Source organism: Mirounga leonina, unplaced genomic scaffold (assembly GCF_011800145.1).
Source record: "Mirounga leonina isolate KUSES-001 unplaced genomic scaffold, KU_Mleo_1.0 Mir_114, whole genome shotgun sequence".
In the NCBI taxonomy this organism is placed as follows: domain Eukaryota; kingdom Metazoa; phylum Chordata; class Mammalia; order Carnivora; family Phocidae; genus Mirounga; species Mirounga leonina.
The window spans coordinates 37,963,887-37,976,871 of record NW_023270265.1 but is presented as its reverse complement, the minus strand read 5'-3'; the positions used below and the strand labels follow the sequence as shown (position 1 = coordinate 37,976,871).

The 12,985-nt window shown below is 48.2% G+C and overlaps 1 protein-coding gene across 1 annotated transcript in view; it reads right to left on the bottom strand.

The window, feature by feature from the left end:
* Window positions 1-12,985, bottom strand: part of VWA2 (von Willebrand factor A domain containing 2) — a 37,201-nt gene that overhangs the window by 14,466 nt on the left and 9,750 nt on the right. Inside the window, exons 4-5 of the mRNA XM_035029534.1 lie at window positions 9,643-9,752; window positions 1,102-1,296 (exon numbers count right to left, since the gene is read on the bottom strand). Of these exons, the coding sequence (XP_034885425.1) occupies window positions 1,102-1,296; window positions 9,643-9,752 (305 nt within the window). The remainder of the gene's footprint in view (window positions 1-1,101; window positions 1,297-9,642; window positions 9,753-12,985) is intronic.

Here is a 12,985-nt window from a genome sequence, read left to right as displayed (position 1 = left end):
CCATTTCTTGTAATCCACCCCTTGTTTGCGCCTTCCAGACACTCCCTGGCGGACACACTAAGCTAGCTACTGCCTCAGGGCCTTTGTGCTTGCCACCCGCCTGCCTAGCCTGTTCTTTTCCCTGCTGTCTGGAAGGCTTGCTACTCCTTTCACTCAAGTTTCTGCTCAGAAGTCAACTCCTCTAAAATAGCGGGGCTCGCTAATGCCCACCACTCTGTTAACCTCCTTCCTTACTTTTTCTCTTTTGCACTTTATTTCCACCTGAAAGGACATTACTTGTTTATTCACTCATCTATCATCTAGTTCCTTTCCTAGAATGGAAACTCCGTGAAGGGCAGGCACCTGGTACTGTCTCTGCATCCCGAGAACTTAGAATAGCATCTGGCATATCTATTGACTGAGAGAATCGAAAATGTACTCAAGTTAATAAAGAGACTTCTATGTGCGGGCACAGTACCAGGACCAGAGTCATTTCACTCAATACCCACGACAACGAGGGGCCCACAGAGGCACCTCCAATTTTAAGGTTGGGAGCAGTGAGGACCCGTGGAGAGCACCTCCCAGCGTCTGGAGAGAAGAGCAGCCCGTCACAGGAGCTCTCCTGGCCTCCTGGCCTCGGGAGCAGGTCTGTGACTCAAGCTAATGAGAAGCCTTTCTTGGATTATTCAACTGGAATCGGCAAACGGGAGTCTTTTCTCTCCGGGGTGGAGCTGGGCACTGCCCGCAGCCACGTTCCAGGTCGCTCTGAGGGCCAGGCTGAGGGAACGGCAGATGCGTGCGGAGGACAGAAAGGGTCTTCACGGCGTTCAAGGCCCTGGCTCCTGCTCGCCCCAGGGGACCCCCCACCCGAGGAGTCCGTGGCTTTCCATTTCCGCCCCAGAGAATCTGAGTCAGGTTTCTGGCGCTGACAAGCCGGTACTCGGACTAGAGACAACGCGCACTCTCAGACTCGAGCTCCCTGCGCTCCGGCCCGACGTAGAGAGTGAGGAAAAGACAGAGCCCGGGAAGCACCAGGGTGGTTGGGCCGGATCCCCTCCCGCCCCGTGGCTGTGAAGAGTCTCCACAGTCCGCAGGGCGACCCAGCGCCACCCGGGCTCTTACCTCGGAAACCGGACCCCGACGGCAAATATGGTGACGCCTCTTTCCTTCAGCTGCTCGGCGGGCAGCGCCACCTGCCCTTGGGACCGCCCGTCAGTGGCGACGACCAGGATCTGGGGCACGGAGGCGTTTCTGCCCCCGGGGAACCCCTTGCGCAGAAGGTATTCCAGGGCGAGGCCTGTGTCTGTGCGCCCTCCTCTGAGCTCACAGGGGAGGAGGAAACAAGGCTGGGCGTCAGTCACCCACAGACGTGACAGCCGCGCTCTCCCAGCAGGGGCCCCAAGTGACAATTGCAGCACGGGACGTGCACTTTCTCACCCCCTGAACCACACTGGAGAGTAGAAATGCACTTTTCCCGTGGACTGAAGGCTCACCCCGCACACTTCTGTTGTGTTACGTGATAGAGTCATTCTCTGGGCACGTCTTTTGACTGTCTTCCCGTGCCCACCCCCCCACCCCCCACCCCCGCCTCCGGTGACCGCTCAGGGCTGACAACCCTCATTGTGTGCATCTCTAACACCCACCTCCCGCCTCCCCCTATCTGTATCATTCCCTTCTTGTTACGGCGGGGGGTGGGGGGGGCGCGGGGTCGGGGGGAGCAGGTCACTGAGCTAAAGAACACCGTGTGCATCCGTAAGAGTGATCGGAGGGCCTGAGGGGGGTCACGTCTGCGATCAGGCCTTCCTGGCCCGCTTTCCAGCTCAGGTTGGGTGCTGCAAGGCTGAACTGATGGACGACTTCCAGATCAGGGGACGTTACAGCGGTCCCACCTCACCACAGCCTCGTTAGAGGGACGGTCCGCTGAGCTTGGAATGAAATCTTACAGTAGGACGCTCACATCCTGGGGCGGTGGGTGGGGGAGAACTGCCGGCTCTGAGAGTCAAGTGGGCAGAAAATGGCGATTCCCTACAATGGGTTTTAGGCCAAACCTTTCAGTGGGAGGCAACACCGACATGAAAAACAGCGTTGAGGCTGATGGAATCCCGGCGGATATTAACTATACACACGGAGAAAACTGTTAGATCGTCGTTCTGAAGTGCTAATCACAGACTGTAGATTTGGGGGTGCACAATTATTCTCAGATCACACTGAGCGTCAGTGAAGGCAATGCCTGCCTCCCAGAGGGCCCTACGGTGATTCTTCTAATGTGCAAACATCCAAGGGACGGGAGGCACGGCCAATCTGTGTATGTGTGTGAATGCCTGTGTGTGTTCACGTGTGAATGTGTGTACAGTTTTGAAACGCAACGCTGAAAACGCTCCGTTCTCATGCAAGCCCGACGTGGCCCTCCTGCCCGGGCATCTCTCCTGCTCTGTTCTCCTCCAAGAGGCTCCTCAGAGATCCCTCTAGGCTCCTTTCATTTAGTGGTTCCCTCTTTCTCTCGGTCCTCAAAGACCTCTCCATTCAGCAGAGAGGTGACGGAAGAGCGAGGAGGAGTGTGCTTGGAAGGATTTATGGACCAGGCCCAGAATATTCTTCACTTTTACTGCTTTCTGTCCTAAGTGAGCTCTTTAAGGGCAATTCTCTTTGTGGAGCTCCATTAAGTTAATAAACGTCACAAGAGTGGATAGCTCCCAGAATAAAGACTCTTTGTCTACTATATATCAGCTTCTGCATCAATTAGAAAGCCAGTTTTCAGCCCACTGGTGTTTACTGTGGACTCTCTAAAGGGAAGATAGTGAGAGGGAGACCAGGAAGCATAACATGACCCCAGCCCTCAACAAACTATTGGTCTAGCTGAAGAAACAGACCTACCAGCAAATAATAATTATCAATCAAAGGATGACAATGAATGAGAGTTCTGAGGAGGGCTTCACTGTGGGGAAGAGCTGTAAGGAACAGGCTCCTCAGCAGGGAAAGTGTCTCATGGGGTCTTGGTGGGTCCATGGATTAGGAGAGGAAGAGGCCACCCCAATCAGGGGAAAGGGTGTGAACAAAGACACTGGGGAACACCATCAGCCAAGTCCTGGGTCTAGTGAGCAGAGCCTGGCTTGGGCAAGGGGCTTATCCAAGGGGAACAGAGCACACCAAGTACCCCCAACCTTCTTCATGCTCTGCTGGGTCGCACATGAGATACTGAGGACAACCAAGAGGATTTTGACTTCCGAGAAGACTGCCACCTTTACCAAAGCTCGTGTGTGTGTGAAATCTTCCTCTAAGGTTCCTGGAAAGGCAAACTGTTTCCCGTTTCTAAAGGATAATACTCACACTGAGTTTCCACTTCATGCCAAATATTTCACCTACTCCTGTAACTTAATGTAATCCTTCCAACTATGGTAAAAGGTGCTAATAATATCCTCATTTAACAGATGAGGAAACTCCAGCCCAAGGGACAGTAATACTAAATGCTAGTATTTCCAGAGCACTTCTCATGTGACAGGCACGACCATGTTTTTTTTGTTTTGTTTTGGTGTGTGTGTGTGCAGGTGCTAAGCTCCAATAATTCTCACCATAGCTCTCTGAGATACGGGGAGTTCAGGGAAAGGCCTTATCGAAGGTCACACAGCTCATGAATGTGGAGGCAGGACTTGAACCCTGGGTCCTCCACCTCCAGAACCCAGGTTCTTAACCATAACATTATACAGCCATTCAAGTCACCTGCCTCTCACCCAGCTAGTGGAGGTCAGAACTGGAGTTTAAACAGGCCGATTCCAAAGCCAGTGGTCTTTCTCTCTCCAGGGGTTGGCAAATTACAACCTGTGGGCCAAATCTGGTCTACTGCCAGTTGTTATAGATAAAATTTCACTGGGAAACAGCCATGCCCATTCAATTATGTACTGTCTATGCAGAGACCACATGGCCGGCAAAGCCTGAAGTATTTCCTTGATGGCTCTTCACTGAAAAAGTTTGCTGACTCCTGCTCCAGACTATTCTACCCGAATGGTCACAACACTCTCTGTTCATCAAAAGCCAAGGAGTGACCATGGAGCTCCCTGGGCCTTCATGCCCCTGGCAGTGTGCCCTATGAGCCTCCTGGATGTGGGTAGAGAGAAATCAAATGTCAAAGACATGGAAGCCCAGGCTCCCAACTGTACTGGCCTGTGGGGAGTCTGCCCTTCCTACTACTCAGCACACAAATGCCTGTGCTATCTGTCTTCTCCACTTCTGCTCCTTAACCCGCCTTTCCCACTGGAACTCTCTGCAGGCGAGGTGAGATCCCTAAAGACTTCTGAACTCTGGGAAATGAGGAAAAACCCTGCCACCTCTGTGGTCCTTACTCTGTAGAGCATTTCTAACTCACAGTCTGACTCCAGACAACGAAGGTCTGAGGCCAGAGTCTCTCCGAAATTTTTCCAATTCCTCTCGAACGGGACTAAACCAGATTGAAAGTAAAGGCTCACAGACTGACTACTGTCTCGGGGAGTTGTGATTGCAATGCATGGACCTTTTTTGGCAGGGGTGGGGTGGGGTTCCAGAATCTAAACATTTTGCCACTCAAGTGGGTTAAGAACACGGGCTCGGGGCTCCTGGGTGGCTCAGTTGGTTGAGCGACTGCCTTCGGCTCAGGTCATGATCCTGGAGGCCCGGGATCGAGTCCCGCATCGGGCTCCCTGCTCAGCGGGGAGTCTGCTTCTCCCTCTGCCCCTCCCCCCTCTCATGCTCTCTCTCTCTCATTCTCTCTCTCAGATAAATAAATAAAATCTTTAAAAAAAAAAAAAAAAGAACACGGGCTCCAGAGCCATTGGGGCTCAAATATTAGATCTGAAATTTATTAGCCAAGTAAACTAAAGAAGTTACTTAACCTGAAACTCAGTTTCCTTCCCTGTTAAGTAGGGAAAGTAACAGTAGTGAGGATTAAGTGCTGCACCCAGTGCCTCCTAGTACCTAGTAAGGACTCCATCAGTGATAGTTACCATGATAAACTAACGGTCCTATTCCAAGAAGTTTATCTTTTGAGTTAGTCTCAAATTCCAATGAGTTTAAAAATCTCTTGGGAGGCAGAATAATGGAGATTCTCAGATCCCATCACCAGAGACTCCAAATTGGTGGTGGGTGTGTGACCAGGCTGAGAGTCTACATTTCAAATCAGCTTCCTCTGCCCCAGGGAGTCTGATGCAGGTAATCTACGGAACAGATTCTGAAAAATAATTCATCAGAAAACTCACTGTAGGTAGAGGGGTTTGATTACAGGTGTTTTTTTCCCTCTCTTTTTTTAATCAATAGACAAAAATCTTAGAATCAGTGTAAATGTATCCTTTTAGAAGAATGATTTAATATACTATGATAGTTCAATTCATTGGGTTATTATATAACCATTAAAAAGGATCAACATGAAAAATAATGCAGCTTTATGCAAAAAAAAAAAAAAAACCCACACGAAATAATAAGTTAAAAAACAAATGCTTTGTAATTATAACTCCTCTAAAAGCTATCTTTGAATGTTACCTGTGGCTTGAAAAAGGCTCTGTGCTAAGGTGAAGTGGTGCTATTTCTGGAGAGCTATCTAAATACAGTAAAACTCTGATAAAGCTATGCATGGGGTCCAAAAAAAATGCAATCACAGAAAATCAGAGTTGCGTTCTTGGGAGATTAGGGAAATGACTGAGGGAGACTGCAGAGCCAGTTGGCCAGGAGCTCTGGTCTTTCAGAGATTTGGCTGGCCATGCTCTATCTGATTTTATGCTATCACGGGGTGCAATACTTGATTGCAGTATTTTTTAAACTTCTTTTTGCAAAGCAGAGACAAGGGGTTGGCAGGACGGTTCCTTAGCCATCTCAAAACACACTTTCAGGGGATCACTGTGGTCTAAAAAGGCAAGTATTGGGGGGTTTGGGTAGAGCTGTCCCAATCAGTCCAGCCTTTAAAATTTCACTGCAGAAAAAGGGTAGAGTCCTGGAGAGGTCATCACTCCCACTCAGCCAACATTCCTCTGTACTGATTAATAACAACATCTTAATATTTAGTGTCCTCAGCGACCCTGCAACTGTGGCCAAAAAATTAGTTACTGCCTCCCTGCCTTGTTTGCTACCTCTTATAGTCATCCTAGGACACACGAGCATTAACCACGCACAGCCCGGTAAGAAGAGCTGACCTTGTTCAGACACATGAAGAGGCTTCTTTCTCCACCCACCGTGTCCTCATCTGGCACCTTCTTACTGAGTCTCTGGACTTCCTATGTTGTGAATAATACTCTCAAGCCCTTCATTAGGACTTTCAACACAGCTGAGAGGAGGGTCAACCAACTCTTTAAGGGGTGAGAGGGGAGGGGAGGGTGGAAAGAGGTGGAAAAGGACAGCTGGGTGGGGTCTACTGGATGAGCCCCTCGCCTCTGTGGTCCTGGCCAAGTCACCTGTTCCTTCTCAGCCTCAGTAGTCTCTTCCATAAAATAACGGGCTGGAACAGATACTGATGATCTATAAAGTGCCTTTTTGAACCAATTTGCTGCAATTTGCTTAGTTTTCAGAAGACAGCGGGGCCAGATGATGGAATCAAAGTCACCCAATTTTTCACTTTCAGTCCTAAACTTAAACCAACAGGTTACTTTTTCTTCTGCCAGTGTTAACATGCATATAATGGGTACAAAGATGTTTCTGTAATAAAATGTTATATCAATAATGATATACACTTCATATACCATAAAATTCACCCTTTCCCTGATTATTTATTTTTTTAGATTTTTATTTATTTATTTGAGAGAGAGAATGAGATAGAGCATGAGAGGGGGGAGGGTCAGAGGGAGAAGCAGACTCCCTGCTGAGCAGGGAGCCCGATGCGGGACTCAATCCTGGGACTCCAGGATCATGACCTGAGCTGAAGGCAGTTGCTTAACCAACTGAGCCACCCAGACACCCATCCCTGGTTTTTTAGTATATTCACAGAGTTGTGCAACCATCCCCACTAAGTCCAAAACATTTTCATTGCCCCCAAAAGAAGCCCTACACCCATTAGCAATCACTCCCTATTCCCCCTCCTCACCACCCCTGGGAGTGACTAATCTGCTTCTGTCTCCACAGATTTGCCTATTCCAGACATTTCATATAAATGAAATCATACAACATGTGGTCTTCTGTGTCTGGCTTCTTTCACTGAGCATCCTATTTTCAAGGTTGATCCACGTTGGGGCATGAATCACGTCATCCTTCCTTTTTATGGCTGAATAATATTCCATTGTTTGGATATACCACATTTGGTTTATCTATTCACTCACTAGCCATTTGTGTTGTTTTCATTTTTTGGCACTTATAAACAATGCTACTCTGAACATCAGTATACAAGCTTTTCTAGGGGCATACATTTTCACTTCATTCGGAATAGAGTCGTTGGGTCATATGGTAAGTGTGTTTACCAGCCAGACTGTTTCCAAAGCTGCTGCACCATTTGGTGCATGAGGGTTCCAATTTCTCCATGTCCCTGCTGACACTTGCTACTGTCTGTCATTTATCTTAGCCTTGCTGATGGGTGTGAAGTGGGAGCTCACTACAGTTTTGATGTGCATTTCCTTAATGACTAAGGACACTGAACATCGTTTCAAGTGCTTATTGACCATTTAAGTATCTTTTCTGGAGAAATGTCTGTTTACAAGGTTTCTCGTTGGGATGATGAAAATGTTCTAAAATTAGATTACAGTAATGTTGCATAACTCTGGAAAACACTCAAAATCCCTGAACTGTCCCTATTAAGTGTGTGATCTTTATGGTATTTAAATTATGTCAATAAGGTGCTTTTAAAAGGCTAATGTGCAGGGCGCCTGGGTGGCTCAGTTGGTTAAGCGACTGCCTTCAGCTCAGGTCATGATCCCGGGGTCCTGGGATCGAGTCCCGCATCGGGCTCCCTGCTCGGCGGGAAGCCTGCTTCTCCCTCTCCCACTCCCCCTGCTTGTGTTCCCTCTCTTGCTGTGTCTCTCTCTGTCAAATAAATAAAATAAAAAATCTTTTAAAAAAATAAATAAATAAATAAAAGGCTAATGTGCATAATAATCATAGGGCAGGGAGGCAGTGGCAGAGACCTTTCAAAAGTACAGATCCTAAGTATCTAGTATCTAAGTATCCTAAGCCCAGAGAGGGATTCATTAGGTCTGGGAGGGAACCACAGCACCTGCATTTTTGACACACACCCTAGGCAACTCCGACCCAGACCTTCTGACCAAAGATCTCACTTTAACAAGGGCTGCTCTGGGTATCGGAGCCCAAGACTGTTTCTCGATAGGAAACCATTCTTGGAAGGGTAGAAGGCTCCAAAGACCTAGGAAAGACCAGTGCACACTAACGTCATTTTTAACACACATTTCCATGTGCTCTTTTCCCTTGTACTTTCTTTTTTTTTTTTAAAGATTTTATTTATTTATTTGAGAGAGAGAGAATGAGAGACAGAGAGCATGAGAGGCAGGAGGGTCAGGGGGAGAAGCAGACTCCCCGCCGAGCAGGGAGCCCGATGCGGGATTCGATCCCGGGACTCCAGGATCATGACCTGAGCCGAAGGCAGACACCTAACCAACTGAGCCACCCAGGTGCCCTCCCTTGTACTTTCTTGCATTCGACTCGCCTCTCATTCTGCTCAGGGCACCCCTGGGCTGGGATAAATAGCCTGAGATGAAGCCACTGGGGGTACGTATAGGGTACCTATAGGGCCCCCAAAGTTCCTGCTGTGCCCAGTGTGGGGGTGCGGGCTTCTTGAGGGCACTGGCAGACATACAGAGGCCCGTGACTGGGAAAAGGGCCGCAGAGTCTAGGGCCTTTGCAACTGAAGTTGGTGGCTGGCTATAAAGGGCTGGGACCACGGACATCAGTGGGACATCAGTGGGACTTCACTGGGCACACGCACAAAAAGGGCCGCAGACACCACAGAGGATCCAGAGATCAGAGTGGAAGGAAAGGCTTCTTCTGTGTGGGTTTGTGAACGCGTGTGTGTAGCATGCATATATAACACGCTTTCATATACATAAAGATATGTGTGTATATAATAGACATGTATATAAAACATACACAAAATATTTGTACATTTACATATGCATATTTGCATATACACACACATCAGCTGACTCGTGATGTGAATAATGTTACGACCCTACTACATACATAATTTATAGGGCATGTATGTGCATGAGCTCTCCAGAACAGAGTCACACTGGAGGACAATCAACATGAATAGCTATTCAGAAAATTTTAACGCATTCTTAATAACAGAGGAACACGGACTCTTTCTAGAAGACAAAAACGAGGCTACAAGAAGTATGGCGAGCCGTCCCAGCCACAGTGGTGACCAGGGAAAGAACTGGGAGAAAGAGCCAGAGTTCTTCCCACCACCCCATGCTCTTGACGGGTCTCAACCTTCACTAGCCACTTGGTCCCAGGTTAACTGGCAACTCCACACAATAGCAGCAAACAGACTTTCTTTCTTAACTTGCATGTAAGTTCCCACCTGGGACACTGTTATGTAATAATAAGGAGCAGTCTTGAGAAGGGAATTCTCATTACAGACTGTGCACAGCTGGGGTTCCGGAAGCCAAACCACAGCCCTCCCTCGGGCCAATCACACCCTTCTAGGGAGCGATCTTAAGAGCCCCTGGCCTCATCCTAACCATGGCAGCATCTGATCATACATACTTGAAGACCATCCTCTTGATTTTTGCCTTCACTTCCTGTTGGGATGAAAACGAATCCAAGCGGAATTCCAGACGAGGAGCGGAACTGAACTGGAGTGCTCCCACTCTGACCTGCAGTAGGAGACAGAGGGCCCAGGGGTCTGAGAGCGAGGTCAAGTCACAAACATTCCTAAGGGACAAGAAAGGACGAGAAAGGTGAATGACCCTGCCTCCTGCCCACTCAACAAATACCAGTACCAAGGCTTTCTCCAGTGTCCCTGAAAGAAGGTTCCAAAGGCCAGGAGGAGCATCTGGAAGGAAACAGTGAATCTGCCAATGTGCCGTACTGACAACCACCAGTTCAAACTTCTCAGCCCACATTCTGGCAGCTCTCCCGGCTGGGCTGTGAGCATCTCTAGGGCAGGGTCTCTGGTCACACTTCCAAAGGCCTCCCAGGTGCAGGCACTGTTTTCAGCAATCTCATTATTTCATTTAACCCACAGAGCGCCATCAATTCTCACGCAGCTGCTGGAGAAACTAAAACGCAGAGAGGACACGGATCTGGCCCAGGGCTAGTGAGAAGGGGAACCGGGCCGTTGGACTTGGTGCCTCCGGCGCTCACTAAGCCTCAGTTACATGGCTTGCCTTCTTAGCCAGCGCGGGCCTGCAGCAGCATGCTGCCGACCCAGCCCCAGGGCGCCGCAGAAGTGAATGGGCGGTCCTTCCAGGCCTGCTCCTGCCACGCTGGGGAAAGGCCAGCTCTCCTGACCGGAGTCCCACTGGAGGACATGCAACACTGGAGCTGAAGGGCCTCCGCAGGGGAAGGAGTCAGAGCCACGGGTGATTCCAAACAGACTTGGCCTCCTCATTCAGGAGGCCATTTGAAAAACTCCAACGCCTTCCAAAACCGGAGAAGGGAAACTGAATAAAGTCACTTTCTGGGCCCTTAGGACACTAGCCTGTCTCGAGCAGAAAAGGCTATACACATTTAGGCCTCCTCTCGAGGGCCCACGCCCTGTACCCAATCATTGGCTCTCCAAAACCCCTGGAGAAACTGCATTCTTGCTACTATGCTCTTAACTAACCCCAATTCTGGCCAAGATTGCAAATAGGCCAAGTGATTCATATTTCAGCAATGAGGCTGCCTTTTACCTACTACTTGAACTCCTTCACTGCTGATCCCTGAACAGGCTTGGTGCTTTGGAGACCATCAAAGCGCTCAGCCCCACCGGGCCAGCTGCGTCTGCTCCCAATGAGAACAGCCCAGCAGATCTTGCTTTAACAGGAAGTTCTAAGGAGGAGCTGGTGAGCATCTTCAGTAGAAAGAAATTTAAGTCTTAGGTGTGCGTGTGTGGAAGATGGACACTGGAAAACAGCAGTAGAGAAGCTCAGGAGATTCTGAGGAACAACCCTTTGGAAATCTCCTTTGAAGTCAGCTTGTGATCAAGGTGGCATCTCCAATTAGTGGGGGAAAGATGGTCAGTCAGTAAGTGATACTGGGACAACTGAACAGCCCCCTACAAAATAGAGGATCAATCACAAATGGATTCAAGATTTACACGTGTAAGAATGTAACCATGAAAGTTCTAGAAGAAAACTTGAATGTCTTCATAACTTCAAAGTGGAAAAAGACCTTACTGTGCCTTGAAATCCAGAAGCCATAAAGGAAAAGGTTGATAAATGTGACTACATAAAGAAAAGTTCTGGGATGCCTGGGTGGCTCAGTTGGTTAAGTGTCTGCCTTCAGCTCAGGTCATGATCCCAGGGTCCTGGGATCGAGCCCCACATCGGGCTCTCTGCTCAGCGGGGAGCCTGCTTCTCCCTCTCCCACTCCCCCCCTGCTTATGTTCCCTCTCTCGCTGTGTGTCTGTCAAATAAATAAATAAAATCTTAAAAAAAAAAAATGAAGACAAACAGAAACGTTGTTTGCAGCTCAAGTCAGAGGCACAGGGTTAGTTTTCCCAATATGTAAAGAGTGTCTAGGAATTCACATGTAAAAGACCAACAACACAATAGAAAAATGGGCAAAGTGATCACACAGGAAATACAAATGTCTCTTTAGTATGAGAAAAGATGCTTAACTGTACCACACAGAGATGTAGCAAAAAGCTAAATACAATGTTTGCAAGGGAAACTAGCAAGTTCTCAAACATTTCTGGTAAGAACATAAATGTTACTGCATCCACGGAGAGCACTTTGTCAGATATTATTGAAAGTTACAATTGCAGGGGCACCTGGGTGGCTCAGCATCTGCCTTCATCTCAGGTCATGATTCCGGGGTCCTGGGATAGAGTCCCGCATCGGGCTCCCTGCTAAGTGGGGAGTCTGCTTCTCCCTCTTCTCCCCCACCCCCGGCTCGTGCTCTCTCACTCTCTCTCTCAAATAAATAAATAATCTTAAAATAAAAAGTAACAATTACATAGGGAATTTATCCTACAGATATACTTCCATATGTGTGAGATAATGGATTTATGAGCCTACAGTGTATTTGTAATATCAAATGTCTGTCAGTAAGGGATTGGTTAATTAATCCTCAGGAAATCCTTATGATGGAACGTTAGTAAAAAATAATATAGATCTATATTAAGGCCAGGTTACCTATATACCTAGATATGGAAAGACTTCCAAGGGCGCCTGGGTGGCTCAGTTGGTTAAGCGACTGCCTTCGGCTCAGGTCATGATCCTGGAGTCCCTGGATCGAGTCCCGCTTCGGGCTCCCTGCTCGGCGGGGAGTCTGCTTCTCCCTCTGACCCTCCTCCCTCTCGTGCTCTCTGTCTCTCATTCTCTCTGTCTCAAATAAATAAATAAAATCTTTAAAAAAAAAAAAAAAGAAAGACTTCCAAGATAACATGAAGAGGAAAAGGCGAGGGATGGAACAGTGCATATAGCATGATATACCTCATATTGCTTTGTTTGCATGAAGCGATTCTGGAAGGATGCTCATGGAAGCAGGTAGGGATGGGGGCGCCTGGGTGGTGCAGTCGGTTACATGTCCGACTCCTGGGTTTCGGCTCTGGATGTGATCTCAGGGTCATGGGATTGAGCCCGGCATCGGGCCACATGCTCAGCATGGAGTACACTTGAGACTCGCTCTTCCTCTCCCTCTGCCTCTCCCTACCAAGCGTGTGCGCACGCTCTCTCTCGCAAATAAATAAATAATAGATCTTTTTTAAAAAAGCAAGCAGATAGGAAAACTGGGCAGATGGAAAATGTGAGTAGGGACACTCGGCATTGAATGTGTTTTAATTGAACCATGTGAATGATTACCTGGTTAAAAAACAACTCCCTTGAGACCAGCAGCAGCTGGGTGTATTTACTCGAATCAAACAGGAAGGCTACAACATCAAAACAAAACAAGATGGAAA